Below are 21,115 nucleotides of genomic sequence, written 5' to 3' on the forward strand. Positions count from 1 at the left end.
TGTGTGTGTGTGTGTGTGTGTGTGTGTGTGTGTGTGTGTGTGTGTGTATACATCATTTGTGCCATGTACATGCCTGGTGCCCACTGAGATCAGGACAAAGGTATTGGATCCGCTGGAAATTGTATTTTGGTTTTGAGCCGCCTTGTGGATGCTAGAAACCAAACCCTCATCCTCTGCAGATAAAGAAGTATTTTAATTTTAATAACTGAGCCATCTCTCCAAATCCAGTTTTAGATATTTAAACTTTTGTGGCTTTTTATTATGTTGATTTTGGAGCTTTTTTTGAGACAAGGTTTCATTTGTCCCAGGCTAGGCTCCAACTTTATTAAATAGCCAGTGAGAGCCCCAAACTATTAATCCTCCTGCATGCCTCCAAAAGTGCTGGGGGATTACAGGTATGAGCCTATGAGCAAACCAAGAGCTTTGTGTGTGCTGGGCAAGTATTTTGCTGACTGAGCTACATCCTCAGTGCACACCCTCTTTTTAATTTTAATTTTATTTATTTACTTATTTTTGAAGCAAGGTCTTGCTTTGTAGTCCAGGCTGTTCTTAAACTTGAGATATTACTTCCAAGTTCTGGGATTACAGGTGTGCACCAACAGGTTTTTTTGTTTGTTTGTTTTTAAATATTTTTGCTTTCTATAGGTTCAGGCCTGGGTTAATGTGCATATGTATGGGTTTGTGTGATATGTGTGTGTCTATTCCCAGTAGTTGTATTTCTGGGAGCTGAAGACGGGGCAGTACCCCTGTGTGGGTACTGGGAACTGAATTCACTGGAAGAGCACCACGCTCAGCAAGTAGGCTTAACATTGAGCTGTTCCTTGAGCCTCCTGCACCAACAATTGAGGATTTTTACCATTCTAAAATTGTGAAATTATAATCCATCCCTACCACCACCCCTTGCATGCTTTCTTTTCTTTAAAGATAGGTTGTAATTACATAGCCTTAGCTATATCTAGAATGCATTATATAGACCAGGCTGGCCTTAAACTCAAGGATCTGCCTACTTCTGCTTCATGAGTACTGGAATTAAAGGCATGGACCATCATACATGGTGTCCTCTGCCCATTATTAAGCCTTGGGTTTGTTTTTTGCTAACCTTCCTCCTAAAACTTTGTGCATGATAATGACTGTTTTCTGTTAACAGCAATAACAATCACACAGAGATTCAGGAGATTTCTCTAGCATTGAGAAGCCACATGAGTAAAGCACCAAGTAACACGTTCCACCCTCAGGACTTCTCTGATGTCATCAGTTTCATTTTGTATGGAAACTCTCACCGAACAGGGTAAGATTCTGAGGCACTCATTAGAGAAAGGTACTTTTAATACTCTTGATAATTACATCCAGATTTGAGAAAACATTCATCCAAGGTGCCAGATTGGAAAGTAATGTTCTTTGATAGCTCATTTCTGACTTTATCAGCTTCAGAGCTAGATACTGCTTTGAAGATAGCATTTGTAGAAACATGAATGGGCTGTAACATTCCATTCACTGTTGATTGACACTTCACTGATCTGATTGACATGAGCTTTGGAAGGGAGGGTTGTAGGTGATGATATTGTTGAGATGCTCAGTTTTAGTGAATGAAATATACCCTGGCAGCCAAACTGTCATGAGCTGTGTATTTCAATCTATTCTTACGGTTCAGTCTCTTCTTTTGTTAGGAAAAAATTAGTTTTTATTCCTAATCCCTTGCATTTGTTTTGATTATTAAGATGAAGTTGTCATTGTCTGTTACATATGAAACTACTTTTCCCAGGAAGGACAATTGGTTAGAAAGATTGTTCTATAGCTGCCAGAGGCTGGATAAGCGTGACCAATCCACAATTCCCCGCAATCTTCTAAAGACAGATGCTGTCCTTTGGCAGTGGGCTATTTGGGAAGCAGCGCAGTTCACTGTTCTTTCAAAGTTGCGAACCCCACTGGGCAGAGCTCAGGACACATTCCAGACAATAGAAGGTAACTAGCAATTTGGTACTCTTCAAACTTTGTGGAGCAGATGAGTTTATAGGTCTTTAACTTCAGAAACCAAGGCTTTCTTATAACAGAGATTTCAGAGTGTTTTTTTCCCCCTGTACTGTTTTCTAAGTAATTTGTAGATATTTTTAGAATAAGGTTTTGTTAAATAATTGCATTTGTCATGTGGGTGTTTGTTTTTGTTCAGAAGCTTAGGGGCTTATATGGACAAACATTTTCTTCAGGAAATAAAGCTATTTAAACTTTGAGTTTTGTTTTGTTATAAATAGATGAATATGTAAACAGGATATATGATAAATTGATAAAAGAGTTTGCTCTGATTCAGAGTGTTGTGGCCTTTGTTTCCAGGTATCATTAGAAGTCTTGCAGCCCACACCCTAAACCCTGACCAAGATGTTAGTCAGTGGACCACTGCAGATAATGATGAAGGCCATGGAAGTAATCAACTTAGACTTGTTCTTCTGCTTCAGTATTTGGAGAATCTGGAGAAATTAATGTATAATGCCTATGAGGGATGTGCAAATGCATTAACATCACCTCCCAAGGTTGGTGTCAATGGAATAGTGGTGCTTTGTAATAGATTCATTGTGAAACCTGTTGGGATATATTGGGCTGAGATCATGATAATCATCTGTTTGTAGTTTATATGTATTCAAGGTGTCTTCAGTATAATTTTGAACTAGTCCTGAGTTCTTTTTCTCTCTCTCTCTCTCTTTTTAAAAAGGTCATTAGGACTTTTTTCTATACCAATCGACAGACTTGCCAAGACTGGCTCACTCGGATCCGCCTCTCCATCATGAGGGTTGGATTGTTGGCAGGTCAGCCTGCAGTCACAGTGAGGCATGGCTTTGACTTACTGACTGAAATGAAAACAAATAGTCTATCTCAGGTAAGGTGGTGCATTTGGAATGCATTTTAACTGATTTTAGAAATTTGAGTTTGGCCTCTGCTGGAATTCAGTCTCTATATACGTTAGCTTTTGTTCTTTTTGAAGGCTTTTCATCCAGTATCTTACAAATACTAATGACTTCCCCATTACTAACTTTACTTTCTCAGTATGTCCCCGTTCCTAACCCATAAGTTAGTTATCTTTTATTATATAGAATATGTTAAATACATGAACTTCTTGTTCCTAAAGATTGGAACTCTTAATAATTTGTAAGCAATTTGTGTGTGGAACACAGTCCTAATATGTGTATGAAAGTTCTTAATTAGTTTCAGAATAAATAAATGGAATACAGAACAACAGTACTTCTTACTCCTTAAGGTAAATGTTTTATGATGATTTTTAAGCTCTCTAGGTTAAACAATATGATTGCTAAATATATGTAGATTGTGACCAGTAGTTCAGTTTGACTTTCAGTTCTATCCAGGATTGTGATTAATCTTTCTGCTTGCTATTTTCAGGGAAATGAATTGGAAGTAACTATCATGATGGTGGTTGAAGCACTTTGTGAGCTCCATTGTCCTGAAGCAATACAGGGAATTGCAGTCTGGTCATCTTCAGCTGTCGGTAAAAACCTTCTCTGGATTAACTCAGTTGCCCAGCAGGCTGAAGGAAGGTAAGTTAGAAGGAAAAAAATGGATGATGCTATTTTTATGTCCAAGTCCTTTGAGTTGTACAGTAGTACAACTTTGTGCACTTTGAGCATTGACACCTACTACAGTCACTTCAGTAGGAGGAATCTTTTATTTGTTTTTTGATTAGCAGCTATACATGAGTGTCACATTTAGGTCGGAAATCGTGAGAAATCATACTGGAAAACAAGATCTTTCCCTTTCATAAATGGTTTCAAACATGATTTTTTTATTGAAAACCTTCCATATTAGACTCTGGTGTAAAGCTGTATGTTGCTGGAGTGTTTGCTTCACAACTCTGTGGATTACACGTTCAGAGTGATGTACTCTGGGTGAAGGGCATGCCTCATGTAAGTTTAAGTAGTTTTTAGGAATTTGGAGAGAGAAATAACCACTTAAAGTTGGAAAGATAAATAACCTGGCATCTGCAGGTTTTGTTGTGCGTAAAGCCCCTATTTATCTATTCATTCATTTCATTTCATTTCATTTGCTGGGTAGTTTCTTCCTCTGCTTTAGAAACAACAGTCTACCTATAGAGTTTCATGGCTTTTCTATTCTAAAAAATATTTTGCCATGTTAAAATTTCTACAGTCTATGCTGGGCTTGGTGGCTCATGCCTGTAATTCCAGCATTTAAGGAGGCAGAAGCAGGTGGATCTCTGAGTTCGAGGCCAGCCTGGTCTACAAAGTGAGAACAGGATAGCCTAGGCTACACAGAGAAAACTTGTCTCGAAAAACAAAACAAAACAACAAAAATTCCACAATCTGATTTTTTTTTTTAATGGACACCACTACTTATTTGTGAGTATAAATAATTTGACATACTTTATTCTTGGACATGAGAGTTGTTATTCGTTGTTTCCAGTAGTTGTTTTATACTGTCTTGGTGTGACGCAGAGATCTAATTTTCTCCTCTTCAAATAACTGACTCATTGTCCAGGTGCAATTCATTGAGAAATTCATTCTATCACCATTAATTCTAATGATATATTTGATGAATTTTTTTTTTAAATAAGGGCTTTATTTTGCATTTAAGGTTTGAGAAGGCTTCTGTGGAGTACCAGGAACACCTGTGTGCAATGACAGGTGTTGATTGCTGCATCTCCAGCTTTGACAAGTCTGTTCTCACATTGGCCAATGCTGGACGTAACAGTGCTAGCCCCAAACACTCTCTAAATGGTGAGCATTTGATGTTTACCTTAAAAATTCCAAAGCTACAGTTCATTTGTACAGGCAAACTTATTGTGTGTGTTTTCAGGAGTCTGTGTTCTATGAAATATTTATAGTTCTCGGTTTTGTCTTTCTTAAAAACATCTTCCAGGTGAATCCAGAAAAACTGTGTTGTCCAAACCAACTGACTCTTCCCCTGAAGTTATCAACTATCTAGGAAATAAGGCATGTGAATGCTACATCTCTATTGCTGACTGGGCTGCTGTGCAGGAGTGGCAGAATGCTGTCCATGACCTGAAGAAGAACACCAGCAGCACCTCACTCAATCTGAAAGCCGATTTCAACTATATTAAGTAAGGGCTGCCAGTTATGGGCCAGCGTCCTCTGCCCTGTCTATAAGTAGTCTTTCTGTGGCGGGAAATACTAAAATTGTCTATATTCATAACAGGAAGCCAACAGTGGGACAAAGGAAGGAATCTGCTTAGTGGGCTGATAGTCATTATGCATGAAGAGACAGTGCTTCAGATGGAGCCCAGGGCAGCTCAGTGGCCAAGTGGGTTTCCTAGTCAGGGGAACAGGAGCTGTCTCTGATATGAACTCAGTGGCTGGCTCTTTGACCATCTCCCTGTGAAGGGAGAACATCCTTATCAGGCCACAGAAGAAGACAATACAGCCAGTCCTGATGAGACCTGATAGGCTAGCGTTAGAGGGAAGGGGAGGAGGACTGTGCCTATCAGTGGACTGGGGGAAGGGCAAAGGAGAAGAAGGAGGGGATTGGAAGGGGATGAGGGAGGGGGCTATAGCTGGGATACAAAGTGAAAAAATTGTAATAAAAATTAGTTTAAAAATAGAGTGTTTTAGAGAGGCTCACGCAGGACAGCTGTGTGTCTGAAGAACTTTGAACATTCAAAGAAAATTTGTTTTAATGATGAGAATTTGTGAATATCTATAATTAGATTCTTCATTCCTCTTTAGTTATACATCTCAAAATTGAGATAATGCTGCATTCCAGACACATGGCTGATAGGGCAAAACTCATCAGAGTTGGTTTGCTGTCCTATCCTTTCTGGTAACTGAAAACATAATCTGTGGGAGCAGCATCAGGGTATAGTATAGCAGGGCAGAACACACTGACTGCTTCTGGCTATTCAAAATGGAGAGTGAAGAAATAGATAAAACCTTGACAAAGGATTAAGTAGAGTTATCTTTTTTGTGCCTAAAGGAATATAGATAGGCATAGACAATTTAGGATAGATTATAGTAAGGGCAGAAGAAATAAAAACCTTTTTTTTTTTTTTTTTTATTTGGAAGGGGGCAGCTGAAAGTGAGATTATAGAGCACAGTAGGGATATGGGGGACCTGCCACCAGAAAACTCAGGGTCCTAATAGTGATATAGATCACAGTTTTGGTCACTAGACATGAACAGTTCATCAGCAGCCAGTATTTAACTCTCACTGAGAAACAATTACTTACACTGGTGTAGGTTGGAGCAAGAATTAGGTAAGCCAGCTGATGTCATTTCCATTGCTGCTTTCAGACTCAGTGATAAGAGAAGAGACCCAGTGAAATAGGCAGGTGAGAGCTGAAGGCTTGGGGCTTGGTGTAGGCAGTAATCCCAGCCCTTGAGAGGTGAAGGCAACACTTTCATCCTTGGTTATATAAGTGAGTTCCAAGCCAACTGAGAACCTGTCTAAAAAAAAAAAATAGAAAAGAGAGGTTGAGAGCATAAATTTTCCTTGTTGGATACTGTCTGTAGTATAGAGGGGGACAGGAGTAGTATGGAGCTAGTATGAAGGAGGCCTCTATTTTGGCATTGGAGCATCAGGGCCATAGAAAATGGCTGCAGATAAGGACATAGAAAGTTGAAATTCTTTCAGGGAGGGCAAATGAGATTCATAAAAAACAAAATGAAACAAACAAACAAACAAACAGAAAAACCAAAGGGTTGAGACCAAGGTTTAAAACTTGGATGATAGGAGACTTTCAGGAAAGGGTGAAGGCCTTTTGTGGAGAGAGGCCAGCTGGTGAGATTCAGTGGTGTGAAGAGAGCAAGTGTTGAAGGCATGCTATAGAGACTACTGCTGGTAACAGGCTCCTGGATCACTAGCTGCAGCACACAGAAAGAGGAAGGAGGCTTGGGGGTAAGCAAGCTCAACAGGTTGTCATGGCTAGGACCTTCCTGTTTGCCACTCCAGCCAGCTGTAGTGTTGTTGAGATGGGAAACACATCAAGATGAAATGGTGCTTTGCTTGAAAAAGCCATTTCTTTAGATGGCTGCTCCTTTCTGGCACTTCTCCCTGCACCCTACAGTGGTTACACAGGGCTGCTAAGGCCTAACACAAGCTGATGGGTGTTTTAATTACAGGTCACTAAGCAGCTTTGAGTCTGGAGAGTTTGTTGAATGCACTGAGCAGTTGGAACTATTACCAGGAGAAAATATTAATCTGCTTGCTGGAGGCTCAAAAGAAAAAATAGGTATTTGAGAACAGTTTTAATTATTTTTATAACAAGTTTCTTAAAATTTTGTATAACTTGTATTTTCCTAGGAAATCTGTAAGTTTCTGTGTATTTATTTAGAGTCTAGACTATGTGAAGCAACGGATTTAGGGTTATGCTATTAATAGTTGATGAAGCAAATGAAAAATGGCTCAGTTAAAACTAAAATTGGAAAAATATGATGTTGATATAATCAACATCAAAGTAAATATAGACATTTACTTTGAAAAACTACACGGCAGTGTTTGGGTTGTACAACAGTGGTAAGTTTCATCTTGATGAGCACACTGTACACTGTTAGAACATTCAAAGGTCTGCTATGTGGATTGAGGCTTTTCCCTTCGAGAATAGGCTCTATTTTGTAAGGCTTTCAAGTACTTCTGCAGAGAGCTGTAAAAACTAACCAGGATCATTCTTGATGTGTGCATGACTGAAAAGGCTTTCTTGCTTTTGGCTTTTGTAAGTCAAGATGTACAGTGTTTTTCCATGTAATTAATCTTTCATTTACATTTAGAAAAATCATGCAGTTTTTAAGATGAGAGACAAATTATTTATTTTAAAATAAAAATTTTTGGGGTGAAATTTAGATTTATTTGTGTGTGTTGTTTTGGAACTTCATATGAATCCATGAGCTCCTCCTATCTCTGCCTTCTGAGTGCTGGGGTTAAAGACAAGCTCCACCTTACCTGGTGGTTTTGGTTTCTTATATAAGGTGCTAAGTTAGTGGCTTAACCTATTGAAGTATACTCATCTCTAAACTAATTTCAAGTCTATAATAATTATATATATATTTTTTTGTCTTAGAATTATTTTGATTTTGTCTGATTCAAATGAATTTAGTTAATGTACCAATAAGCTTGGAGTTGAGGAGGCAGCTCGGTCACTAAAATGCTTGTCACACAAGCATGAGGAGCTGAGTTCAATTCATAGTGTCTATGTCAAAAAGCCTTTTATAGTTGCATATGATTATAATCCCAGTGCTAGGAAGATAGAGTGGGCTGGCCAGGCGAGACTGTCTCAAAACAAAGATGGATGATATTTGGAACAATAATGGAGGTTGACTTCTAATTTTCAGAGGTACATACTAAATTAAAAAGTGAGCTTAAATTTCATGAACTAAAGTGGAGGAAAACCTCACTGAAATGGTTATATCATTTTTAGAATAAAATTTTAGTCTACTTTTGAACAAGTTATTAATAAAAGGAATTGGGTGAATAGGGTGCTTAGTTTTTGTATCTTTAAGGGCAGGTGATTCTTAGAGGCATGAGGTACAATTTTACATTAAATAATACTGTTTATATAAGCCATTTGAAATGTTTTATGTCTAGCTACCTGAACTTAATGAAAGGAGCTATTTATTTGTTTTTGAGGTATTGCCAGAATGTTAATACTTTTGTACATTAAGAACAAATTAACTTAATACAATGTGTCTTGTTTAGATATGAAAAAGCTGCTTCCTAACATGCTAAGCCCAGACCCACGGGAGCTTCAGAAATCCATTGAAGTTCAACTGTTAAGAAGCTCGGTTTTCTTGGCAACTGCTTTAAACCATGTGGAACAAGATCAGAAATGGCAGTCCTTAACCGAGTGAGTTACTAGTGTACATGGGCAGGTGCCCGCAAGGGGTTTTGAGATTGAAAATATAGATGTGTAGAAACCCCTAAAAGCAGATATCTTACCTTGCTCATCGTCTACTATAGAACAGGCTGCTTTCCCTACTGTCACCTCTGATTTTTTATGCCAAATGGTAGTGCCTTGGACACTTGATACTAGTGATGACAAGCTGAAAAATCTTGTCAGCAAATTGACAGCAAATATGTTCTTCCAGAAACGTGGTAAAGTACTTGAAGCAAACCTCACGCATAGCTGTTGGACCACTAAGACTGTCTACGTTCACAGTGTCACAGTCCTTGCCAGTACTGAGTACCCTGCAGCTGTACTGCTCATCTGCTCTTGAGAACACAGTTTCTAATAGACTTTCAACAGAGGTGTGTAGCTGGTTTTTGTTGTTTGTTTATCATTTCTTTAAGTTTACATGTATGGGTGTTTTGTATGTGTGTATGTCTATGAATCACTTAAATGTTTGATGCCCTTAGAAGCTAAAAGAAGGCATTGGATCCCCTAGGACTAGAGGTATAGACTGGTATGAGCCACCATGTGGATGCTGGGAATTAAACCTAGGTCTTCTGAAAGAGCAACAATTATTCTTAACCACTGAGCCATCTTTCTATCCCTGAAATATATTTTTATAAGCATTCTCTGAATATTAATACTGTAGCATAGATCAAAAACCTTATTTACTCAGGTTTTAAAGTACAATTTGAAATCGACTAGGATGGTGAACTCAAAATACACTTCTAAGCATAATTTCTTTTCTGTTTCTCATTCGTTTATTTATTTATTTATTTACTTATTTATTTATTTATTTATTTATTTATTTATTTATTTATTTATTTATTATTATTATTATTTTTTAATGGGACAGGGCTTCTCTGTAGCCTTGCCTGTCCTGGACTCGCTTTGTAGACCATGCTGATTTTTTTTTTTAATTGTTTATTTTTATGTAAATTCGTGTTTTGCCTGTATCTATGTCTGTATAAGGGTGTTGAATCCACTGGAACAGGTGTTGAAGACACTAGTAAGCTGCCATGTGGGTGCTGGGAATTGAACCTGTGTCCTCTGGAAAAGTGGCCCATGCTCTTAACCAAGAACTTTTTTTTTTTAGTCTTTCTAGGTAGTATGGGGCAGATGAAAGAATCGAAGGTTTTAGCTTTTTGGGTTTTCTTTTAGGTTAGTTTTGAATTTGTCTCAGATACTCTTTCTAAATAGAGTAAGCTATTTATAAACAAAGAGAACTTTTACAAAAGAATTGCAACTTTGAAAATTATAGTTTAATGCTTTTCTACAAATTTTATTTATAGTGAATACACATTTTTACAAATGAACTTTATTAGTAAATACACTGACAAATTATACTTTAATATTACTTGTTTGTTTAATTTTGGTTTTTCAAGACAGGGTTTCTTTGTGTAGCCCTGGCTGTCCTGCTCTGTAGACCAGGCTGGCCTTGAACTCACAGAGATCTGCCTGCCACTGCCACCATCCAGCATTCTGAATCTATTTAATAATAAAACAAAGGTTTTCTTTTTGGTTATATTGATGCTTTGATTTCATACCATGACCAAGGCAGCTTATAGAAGAAAGTGTTGATGTGGAGCCTGAGTTTCAGAGAGTTAGAGTTCTGGATGGCAGATCAAGAGCAAGACAGCTGGGACTTAATGTTTTGATCTTTAAGATGGAGTCAGAGAGAGAGAGAGAGAGCAAGAGACATAGTTGAATGTCTGTTGAAACCTCAAAGCCTGCCCCCATTGACTTTCCTCCTTCAATAAGCTCACAGTGACTAGTCCTTCCCAAACAGTTCTATCAGCTGGGGACCAAGAATTCAAATATATGAGCCTGTGGGAACCATTCTCATTCACGTCACCATAGGTTGCAAGAGACATATTGGAAGGTTATAGGAAAGTTGGAATAGATCTAAAGGCTGTAGTCTATTCTGAGGTTATTGAGATAGATTATTTTACACAAGTCTTTATCTTTCTTCCAGGATTGTCTTATCCCACTCTTTAGTGATGCCCTTCGTTCATGTAAGCAGCATGATGTACGGCCATGGATGCAGGCGTTGAGGTACACAATGTACCAGAACCACCTGTTAGAGAAAATTAAAGGTAACACTTTGCCCCCTCCTCTCCTCTTTTCTCACTACTACATTCTTTACATAATCATAGCTGTCAAGGAACTTACTCTGTAGACCTGGCTGTTCTTGAGCTCATAGAGATAAACCTGCCTCTGCCTCTCAAATGCTGGGATTAAAGGCATATGCTACCTCTCTGACTCAATTTCCTTATCTTAAAATTAGCTTTACTGAGATATACATTATAGTTTAAGTATACAGTTTGTTGAGTTTTCTCCCATCTGTGTCTCTCTGTTCATTTTCTTACCATTGTTCCATCTCAGGCAGTTGAAAGTAAATCACCCACAAAGTTTTCTGTCTCTCATCTTCTTACTATTGCCCCATCTCAGGCAGTTGATGATTTACTTTCTGTTACTGTAAATTAGAGTGTTCTTACGGGTGTTTTCACATAAATGGAATTACACTGCATGCTACTATATTTGACATCTCTGGCTTACATATACCACCTCCTGGCTGCTTATGTGATATTTTTAATGTCCTCACATGTTAGCTTGTCAGTAAGAGGTCCATTTTTTATTGTTTGGTAGTATTTCACTGTATGAATGTCCCACCGTTTGTTTATTTCTCCAGTCTTTGGTAGGAGTTTGTGGTTATATTTTCTAGTTGGGTAGCTAACTATGAAGCTGCTATGAATATTTGTATTAGTTTATTTTTCTTGTTGCTTCAATCAATATCTGACTATAAACTTACAGAAAGAAGGGTTTATATTGGCTCAAAGTTTTAGGTAGAGCCCTTCATGGTAGGGAAATCATGGAGGCATAAGTATGAGGTTGCTGGTCACATCTGCTGTCAGGAAGCAGAGAACGATAAATGGCAATGCTTAGCGCTTTTTTCTTTGCATTCAGTCTGGGACCACAGCCTGTAGAACAGTGCCTATACTGTTTTTTTAGGCTGGTCTTTCTATCTCAAAAGTTAAACCTATCTGGAAACCCTCTCACAGATGTACTCAGAGGTCTGTTCCTGTGGTGATTTCATATCCTGTCAAGTTGACAAGATGAACTGTCAAACTGTATTCCTGTTCAACACTACAGTCTATCTTAGGGCTGTGTTTCTCTTGAGTTGAAGTGTAGAAGTGAGATTATTGGGTCGTTGGGAACAACTTTGTAAATAGTTGAGTGTTTGTTAGAAAGCGTTTGTGCCATTTACATATTTTTAGCATTTATGAAATGCTCCAGGTCTCCAGTTCTTTTTTAATTACTGGAGTGGTTGTAATTTTAGCTCATGTTTTCAGTTTTTATTACCCTGGTGGTTAGTGCTCTCTTCATCATTTTGTTGGCATAGAGGTTGTTGTGTATTTATGTTTCAGCTGTCTCTTAACATTTTTTGCAGCTGGGTGTGGCTACCCAGCACTCCCAGAACTCAGGGAGGCAGAGGCAGGTGACTATTGATGAGTTCAAGACCAGCCTTTTCTACAAAGCGAGTCTAGGACAGCCAAGGCTACGTAGAGAAACCCTGTCTTGAAAAACGAAAACAACACAGAACACAAAGAAAAACATTTTTTTTTTTTCTGCTCATCTTTTTTATTGGGGAGGAGACAAAGTCTCTCTCTGTACCGTGGCACTTGCTATGCAGCCTAGTTTGGCCTTGAACTCTCAGATTCCATCCTGAATGTTGGGATTTATAGGTTTGACCACCATGCTTGGTTTTTTTGTCCGCTTTTGACATACATTTATCCATCCATCCATCCATCCATTTATGAATGACAGGGTCTCAGTTTGTAGCTCTGGTTGTTCTTGAACTCAGAAGTAGAACAGGCTGCCCTTACACTCACAGATACAGTGGTTGGATTAAATGTGTATGCCACAATGCCTGACATCTTTTGCCCATTTTTAATGAAATGATAAACTTGTTTATGGGTTCTTTGTACAATTTCTTTGGCAGATAATGTGTACTACAAATGTTAAAGATTTTTAAATGTCCCAAATGAATGGCTAGAGAATTAATATTTATTTAAATTTTCTGCCTCTTTTAAAGGAAAAATGTCAATTGCATTAAGGTGATTTTACTGCTATAGAATCATATTTGCCTGAATTTTATAGTTTTAGTTGATTATATGATAACTAAGATTACTGAATAAATCTTAAAGTGTTAAATGTCAAGTAATCCTACTTCCAAGATAGGCCTTGCACGATCAGACAGTATTTTGAACCTGACTGAGCTAGCCCCTTGTTGGGTTTAGAATCTGGGGTCAATATTTGCAAGTTGAGAGTTCTTAAAATGAAGCATTTCTGAGCTGCTTTTCTTTTAATTTAAGTGGAATTAACCCCATTTTTGAGGTGAAACATATCAAAGCCTTATCATTGGATAGGACATAAGCAGGGTTGCAAAATACCACCATCTCTCTTCCTTTCTATATGAAACGGTGCTTAAAATTGGAAAATCAGTAACCTAACATATATTTAGATATACAGCTCCATTTCTAGTCATTTTTATTCATTAGACAAAACCGAGAACAAGTAGTTTGCGCTATAAACTACTTGTAAATAATGCCAAACACGATGGGCCTGTTGTCTGAATTGTTAGAACCAAGGAGATTTTAAGAGTCCCAACAAGAAGAACTGAACAGTGAATAAATATAACGATGTTGAGTTGTAAGTACACTTGCAGGCAGCTAAAAGAGCATGTAACAGGGATCCCTGATCCTAGGAATTAGCAGACTTTAGGAGGAGGTAACATTTAAACTGAAATCTGAGGCTAGAAATGACAAGGAAGGTGAAGTAAACTACATTAGCAGGTTGTATGTGAAGTTAGAAGGTAGCAGTATAAACAGATTTTTAGGGCTCTCAGTTTGCCTGAGAAAGAGGTAGAACTGAATGAGGTAGAGCTGGGAGGCCAATGTAAGGTGTAGTGGAAACTACTCATTTAGATGGACAGTGGGCAGGTATCAGTGGGTTTTCAAGAAAAGTAAACTTTCAGGTTTACTTGTGTGTGATCACTATAGTTGTAGGTTGGATAGTGGAGTAGAGGAGCCAAAGAGACTAGCTCCCTGATGTAAGCAAGTTACTTAGGGCTATGGCAATAAGGACTAGGGGGAAAAGCAAATTATCTGTTAAAGTTGAAGGTAAACTCTAATGTAATTGCCAAGCAACCTGCTCATGCAGCAGGCCTTGAGAAAAAGTAAACAGAAGGGAGCAATTTTAAAGAATGCTAGAGAATTCACTTAACACACGATCCAAGTCATTTTGGAGTGTTGTAGATGCTTACTTGGCAGGTAAGACTCAGCTCTGTTCTTGGGTACATGTTTAGAATCATTGGTATTAGTATAGTTTTAAAGCCACAGGACAGATGCCTTGTTCAGCAGCCAGTGGAGGAGAATTGTCTAGAGAAGGGGTCTTTGACTGTTTTGACTTTTATTCTCTTTCCTACTATTTGTCTTAGGCTTTCTCTCCCCTTCTCCTACTGTCGCCTCCCCTCCTTCCCTCTCCCTTTCCTTTTTCATCTGCTGTGTTCACCATTTTTAAAATATGTACTTTTATTTTACACATGAGTAGTTACCTGCACTTGTGTATGTGTACCACATGCATGCCTAGAAGCCAGAGAGGGTTCTATACTCTGGAACTGGAGTTATAGGCAGTTATGAACCATCATGCTGAGAACAGAATCATCCCTGCCAGAGTAGTCGCAAGTGTTCTAAACTGACAAGCCTTCTCTTTTAGCCTCTTTTCTAACAGTTCAGATGTTATAACGTTAATTTCTTGTAGAGAATGATTTTCACTTTGCTCTACTTGGTTGTGTTTCTTCACTGCTAGTTATATGCCAAGCACTGTGCTAGTTGTTGGGGTTCGAGGGTTAGCCCCTTTTGGTTGGGGAGGTGATCAGGAAGAGTATGCTTAGGAAACACAGTATGGAGTTAGGTGAGTTGGGAACTAATGAAACATTTTCTTCTTTTCAGAACAAACAGTACCAATTAGAAGCCATCTCATGGAATTAGGTCTGACAGCAGCAAAATTTGCTAGAAAACGGGGGAATGTGTCACTGGCAACAAGACTGCTAGCACAGTGCAGTGAGGTTCAGCTGGGAAAGACAACCACTGCCCAGGACTTAGTCCAGCATTTTAAAAAATTGTCTACTCAAGGTCAAGTGGATGAAAAATGGGGACCTGAGCTTGATATTGAAAAAACCAAGTTGTTATACACAGCAGGTTAGTAAAAATGTACAAAGAAAACTGTGTGCATGTTTCTGTGTGTGGTGTAAACAAGTGTTTTAGAAAAATTTTTTTCCAGCTTTTGTAGAACATTGTTCATGGAGTGCCAATTAATATTTTACAATTGACACTTAATATTACTTTCAAAAAGATGCAAGTTTAATACAGTTTCCTTCTGTCAGATATGTTTTTAAAGATCATTGATTATTCCTCAATTCATTTTTTTCCTTTTTGGGAATGTGGTGTGTCTGCTTTTTTGTATGTGTAGGAGCATGCATGTGAGTGCAGGTTTCCTGTGTGTGTGCCTGTATGTGTGTAGACCAGAGATTGACAGTGGGTGTTCTTGATTGCTATCCATTTCATATTACTGACACACGATTTTTCACTTGAACCCAGAGCTCATTTGGTTAGGTTGTCTTTATTAGCCAACCTGTTCTGTGTATTTCCTATATCCCCGCTCCGAGAGCTAGGGTTACAGGCAGTGTGTCATGCCCATTCAGCATTTATGGGGCTTCAAACTGTGGTCCTTAGTCCTCTCATGACAAACATTTAAGGCACTGATTTTCTTCTTAAAATATTTATTTGTTTATCAGTTTATTTATTTATTGCTTGCTTGCTTGCTTGCTATTGTTATTAAGACAAGGTCTGTCTTTCCTAACTGGCGTAAAACTCAATATGTCAACCATGCTGTCTTCTGCCTCCTAAGTGTTGAGATTAAAAACATGTCACCACGTCTACCTGGCTTTATAGTATTCTATTTTATTTTGTATTATTTGTTATTTCATATGTGAGTACCTGCATATACATATATGCGCTACATATGTACCTGGTGCTCACAAAGTTCAGAAGAGGGTGTTGGATCCTCTGGTACTAACTAGGGTTGCAGGAAGTAGTAACTGCCTTGTCTAAGTGCTGAGAACGGAAGCTTGGTCTTCTGCAAGAACAAGTAGGTGCTCTGAGCCCATCTCTCTAGTCCCTCAATTTATTTTTGGTTTTTCAAGACAGGGTTTCTCTGTGTAGCCTTGGCTGTCTTGGAACTAGCTCTATAGACCAGGTTGGCCTTGAACTCATAGAGACCACTCTGCCTCTGCCTCCTGAGTGCTGGGATTAAAGGCGTGTGGACCATTTCAGGCTTGAATTTATGCTTTTAAAAACAGAAAAATAAAAAATGATTACTTCATCTTGAAATAATTTCTCTTACTATTAAGGGTAAATTTGTGTTTTTTTTTTTTTTTTGGTGTGTGTGTGTGTATGTGTTTTTTTTTTCTATAGGCCAGTCAACACATGCAATGGAAATGTTGAGTTCTTGTGCCATATCTTTTTGCAAGTCTGCAAAAGCTGAGTATGCTGTGGCTAAGTCAATTCTGACCCTGGCTAAGTGGATCCAGGCAGAATGGAAAGAGATTTCAGGACAGCTGAGACAGGTGTACAGAGCTCAGCAGCAGCAGAATCTCCCGGGCCTTTCTACTTTGTCTAGGAACATACTCACTCTAACAGAGCTGCCATCTGCTAATGCAGTGGGAGAAGAGCACCCTCGAATTGAGAGCGAGTCTACAGGTACATTTCATTCTTTTGTTAGCTTTAAAATACTAATATTATAGCTATAATATCAGGGTTACACCAGCTATAATTATCCACAAAAAAGTTCAACTACAAAAATACGTTGCTCAGTAATAACTAGTACTTACTGTTGTGAATCCAACTTTTCAGGTGCAGGTTGCTTTCCTGATTTAGAGTGTTATTTTTGCCCTGATTCCTGAAAGGGTAAATGTCAAGAACAGCAGACATGTAGCAATAGCTTGTGTTACTCTTGGTTGTTGGAACACAGAAAGCATAGAAAGAGTCAAGCTTCTTGCTCTGTCCAACTGTAACAAAATTAGTTGGTCAGGAAATTGGTGGTTGATTCATCTAATCAAAATTTCTTGGTTTTCTCTTTTTTTCTTTGAGGAGGGGACAGGTGCTAGAGATTGAATCCAGGATCTTAGGCATGCTAGGCAAGTGTTTTACTACTGAGCAACATCCCCACTTTCTGGTTTGTTTGTTTTTCATTTTTTTGAGACAGAGTCTTCCTGGAGTAGATCTCACTAGCCTGGAACTTGTCATGCAGACCAGACTGGCTTGAACTGACAGAGATCCTCCTGCCTCTGATGCCCAACTGCTGGGATTAAAGGAGTATGCCACCATATCCACCTGTTTCATATTTCTTCAGTATCTTCCTTTCTGTAGACCCAAGCTGTCCGCACACACAAAACTTCAATGCTGTATTAAAGGAAGGTGGCATTGTGACTGTGTCCAAGTGTTTACCTGGGTTGTAGACTCTATAGCTCATGCATGCTATGAAGATATTCTTCTACCAACTTATATCCTAATCAGCTCAGGAGAAAACCAATCTTTTAATTGGCACAGGACAAAACACCTCCATTTTGTTGTGCTGAAGCTTGGGGTTTAAATTACTTACACTGAATTTTGTTTTTGTATTACCCTGGTTTTTAAAATATAATTTTGTTGGAACTGTTAACCAGGTCTTGATACTCATTAGGGATAGGTCTTAAAAATCAGTGTATATTGTGGCATATGAACTCAGTAAACCAGACAATTTTCTCTCTGTAAAATGGAAATGAAGGGCTCTGTTTGCTGTGTTAGTCTCTATGGTGTGCTTATCATTTGTGCATTATTTTTACCAAATGTTTAAAATGATTCTGCCACTCAAAGGCAGGATGGGAAACATTCTATAGCACATCCAACACCTGAGCTGTTTCTAAAAGATAGCGTCATTAAAGGCATAAATATGTCCACACATGCTAATGTAAGCTGATGGGAGAGACTGATGGTGCCTTTTAATAGAATCACATTGCAGAAAAGTAGCCAAATTTGGGCCATAACAAATTATATACTGTGATAATGTTGGGCTTATTGCTTGCTTACAAATAATAAAGACTTAACGGTCAGTGGGAACACCTTTAGAAGCATTTTAATGTAATACTGAGCTCTTTTGTTATTTTCTCTATCATGACAGTGCATATTGGAGTTGGAGAACCTGATTTCATTTTGGGACAGTTGTATCATCTGTCTTCACTGCAGGCACCTGAAGTAGCCAAATCTTGGGCAGCATTGGCTAGTTGGGCTTATAGGTGGGGCAGAAAGGTGGTTGACAATGCCAGGTATGTATGTTTCAGTGTGCAGTAGATCTAACACACTGCGAAATGGAGATATATAATGTCGGTGGGAGCGTTTTGTTAGCTGAAATACTTGATGACTTGTTTATTTTTATAGTCAGGGAGAAGGTGTTCGTCTGTTGCCTAGAGAAAAATCTGAAGTTCAAAATCTGCTTCCAGATACTATAACTGAAGAAGAGAAAGAGAGAATATATGGTATTCTTGGACAAGCAGTATGTCGGCCAGCAGGAATCCAGGCAAGGAAAACATTATACAGTGGTTTTGGGGGAGTACTGTCAAGATTTCTGTTGCAGTATATGGTTTTTGAGGGAATTAGCTGCTTTATTAAATAGTGAATGAGGTTTAGGCTGTTTGTGTTGCAAATAAAATCTCTTGAGTTTTAAGATGACAGAAATACAGTTGTCTTTTTCCTAAGATGGTAATTTCTTCCGGGTCATGTTGGAAATATATGGAGGTCATTTTGTATAAATTAAATTTATTTTAGCTACTCCTCCACTCTGAACTTAGGTTCTTGGTCTGCTGCCGTAATCATGGGCAATAGCACACTCCTAGTGTATGTGCGTGAGGCTGTAGGTTTAATCCCCAGAGCTGGAAACTCGGGTAATATGAGGCCTTTTACAAGACTACCTTTTCCGTGGGGATACCTCCCCCACCCCTCAGGTTCTTCTGCAGAGGGTCTGTACTTGTAAGATTAGCTAAATGACTTGGTTGGGTTGGGTGTGGGAATTGGGAGAAGCTAGGGCTCTGAATGTGCTAGTAGCAAGAGCTCCCATACTCTCAGCCCCTGGTGATTTTAGTAAATTAGCTAATATGGGAAGCAGTGGACTAAGTGAACTGCAATGTTTCTCCTCAAAGTGTCCTGTAAGTTTTATAGTTCTTTAGCTGTTGAATATGTAGATGCAATATTCAAAGGTGGGTTTTATTTGTGAGGCTAAATTCTGTTGACTGAGTTCTAGTCTAAGACTTGAATCCACAACTCTGTTAAAACTGTTGTGTGGCATATTTACAATATTGTAAATAAAGTAGTGTTTGCTATTCATGTTGTTTTTTCACATCCATTGAACAGATAATTTTTCTATAGTCAGAACATTATATTGCAGCTTAGAAGCATTTAAAATACAGAAAACCCCAGTAGTCTTTGATCTTTCCTAATTGGCTGCATTAGTAAGCATATTGTAAAGAGAAGCTTGCTAACAGATTTGGAACCGTTTAGTGTATCATATATGAGAAAAATGTTTTCATGTGATCATGTATCTTTTTCACATTAAGTATTATTCTATGTTACACATTTTCTTTAGGATGAAGATATAACTCTTCAGATAACAGAAAATGAAGATAATGAGGAAGATGACATGGTAGACGTTATCTGGCGGCAGTTACTGTCAAGCTGCCCATGGCTTTCTGAACTCGATGAAAATGCAACTGAAGGCGTTATTAAAGTGTGGCGGAAAGTTGTGGACAGAATCTTTAGCCTTTATAAACTGTCTTGCAGTGCATATTTTACTTTCCTTAAGCTCAATGCTGGTCAGGTAGGTGACTCAGTCTTCTAAGGAAAATAATTTGGAATATATTTCCCATAGACAGCAAGTAGTAGCAGAAATGGTTTACTTATCCCCTTAATTGTTCCCTTAGATTCTGTTAGATGAGGATGACCCCAGGCTCCATTTAAGTCACAGAGCAGAGCAGAGCACTGATGATGTGATTGTGATGGCTACCCTGCGACTGCTTAGGTTGCTGGTGAAGCATGCTGGTGAGCTCCGGCAGTATCTGGAACATGGCTTGGAGACAACCCCTACTGCTCCATGGAGAGGTAATGGCCTAAATAAAATGCCCACTTTAGTAAATATATTTCTGAGTAGATAGAAACAGTTCTCTATGTTCTTTATTTAAAATGTTAGAAAGCAGCCGTGCTGGTTCATAGGTCAACCTGGATTGTTTGATGTCTCATGAAAACCTCTTCTACCTTGTAGAGAACTGAGAGGCTAGAAGGCAGAAGCTTTTTGTTATCAAAAATCAGTTTTGGAGAGGTGGTGAAAATAAGTATATAGGATTTAGTCACAGTTATTTCATCTATCTTCTTTAAGGCATATGCTGGACATATTCAGTGTGTTAATCGCTCTGGACAGTTTTACCCTAAGCAGAATGATTTTTGTCTGGCCCTTTGGAGAACTTTGGTGCTGGTGTTGACATAATCAGGCTTTATCCTTTTACATTCCCAGACTTTGTAGGTTTTAAAAATTTTGTTTTCTTTTGAAGGAATTATTCCACAGCTCTTCTCACGCTTAAACCACCCTGAAGTGTATGTGCGTCAGAGTATTTGTAACCTCCTTTGCCGTGTGGCCCAAGATTCTCCACACCTCATACTGTATCCTGCAATAGTAGGAACCATATCACTTAGCAGTGAATCCCAGGCTTCAGGTATGCAACATTAAAATACATTTATTTGAGAGTCTCACTGTGTCACCCTCAGTGGCCTATTACTCATTATGTAGAACAGGCTGTCTTTGCACTCACATAGTTCTAGGGGTTAACTTCCCTTACTCAGCTAAAATACTGCTACTATAAATTACTTTTAGCAGTAATTTCTAAGGCTCTTTTTGGGTGATATATTCTCAAGTTGAGGGTGTACAGGTTTTACTAGTAATGGCACTTACTTACTGAAGCAAGCGGCTACTGTGTGTCTGGGATACGTGTTTTGCATGTTACTGTTACTCCCTGCAGTGCCCTAGGGACTCGGCATAGAGCTGTTTAAGGTAAACATTGGACCGTGTTCTGCACTATGTCTGGAGACACTTCTTGTTTGCTTGCCGTCTTCCTCAG

General features: G+C 38.5%; 1 protein-coding gene across 5 annotated transcripts in view; it reads left to right on the top strand.

The window, feature by feature from the left end:
* Positions 1 to 21,115, top strand: part of Smg1 (SMG1 nonsense mediated mRNA decay associated PI3K related kinase) — a 102,113-nt gene that overhangs the window by 49,150 nt on the left and 31,848 nt on the right. For all 5 annotated transcript variants that reach the window (XM_055627635.1, XM_055627634.1, XM_055627632.1 and 2 more), the window contains 18 exons: positions 1,148 to 1,288; positions 1,763 to 1,962; positions 2,329 to 2,525; positions 2,705 to 2,869; positions 3,388 to 3,542; positions 4,594 to 4,736; positions 4,879 to 5,080; positions 7,094 to 7,203; positions 8,664 to 8,811; positions 9,053 to 9,212; positions 10,829 to 10,949; positions 14,868 to 15,116; positions 16,392 to 16,676; positions 18,136 to 18,280; positions 18,393 to 18,531; positions 19,594 to 19,824; positions 19,928 to 20,105; positions 20,552 to 20,713. In XM_055627635.1, coding sequence (XP_055483610.1) covers positions 1,148 to 1,288; positions 1,763 to 1,962; positions 2,329 to 2,525; positions 2,705 to 2,869; positions 3,388 to 3,542; positions 4,594 to 4,736; positions 4,879 to 5,080; positions 7,094 to 7,203; positions 8,664 to 8,811; positions 9,053 to 9,212; positions 10,829 to 10,949; positions 14,868 to 15,116; positions 16,392 to 16,676; positions 18,136 to 18,280; positions 18,393 to 18,531; positions 19,594 to 19,824; positions 19,928 to 20,105; positions 20,552 to 20,713 — 3,131 coding nt within the window. The remainder of the gene's footprint in view (positions 1 to 1,147; positions 1,289 to 1,762; positions 1,963 to 2,328; positions 2,526 to 2,704; positions 2,870 to 3,387; positions 3,543 to 4,593; positions 4,737 to 4,878; positions 5,081 to 7,093; positions 7,204 to 8,663; positions 8,812 to 9,052; positions 9,213 to 10,828; positions 10,950 to 14,867; positions 15,117 to 16,391; positions 16,677 to 18,135; positions 18,281 to 18,392; positions 18,532 to 19,593; positions 19,825 to 19,927; positions 20,106 to 20,551; positions 20,714 to 21,115) is intronic.

The sequence above is a fragment of the Psammomys obesus genome, unplaced genomic scaffold (genome assembly GCF_907164565.1).
Source record: "Psammomys obesus unplaced genomic scaffold, mPsaObe1.curated_primary_1811, whole genome shotgun sequence".
Taxonomy (NCBI): Eukaryota; Metazoa; Chordata; class Mammalia; order Rodentia; family Muridae; genus Psammomys; species Psammomys obesus.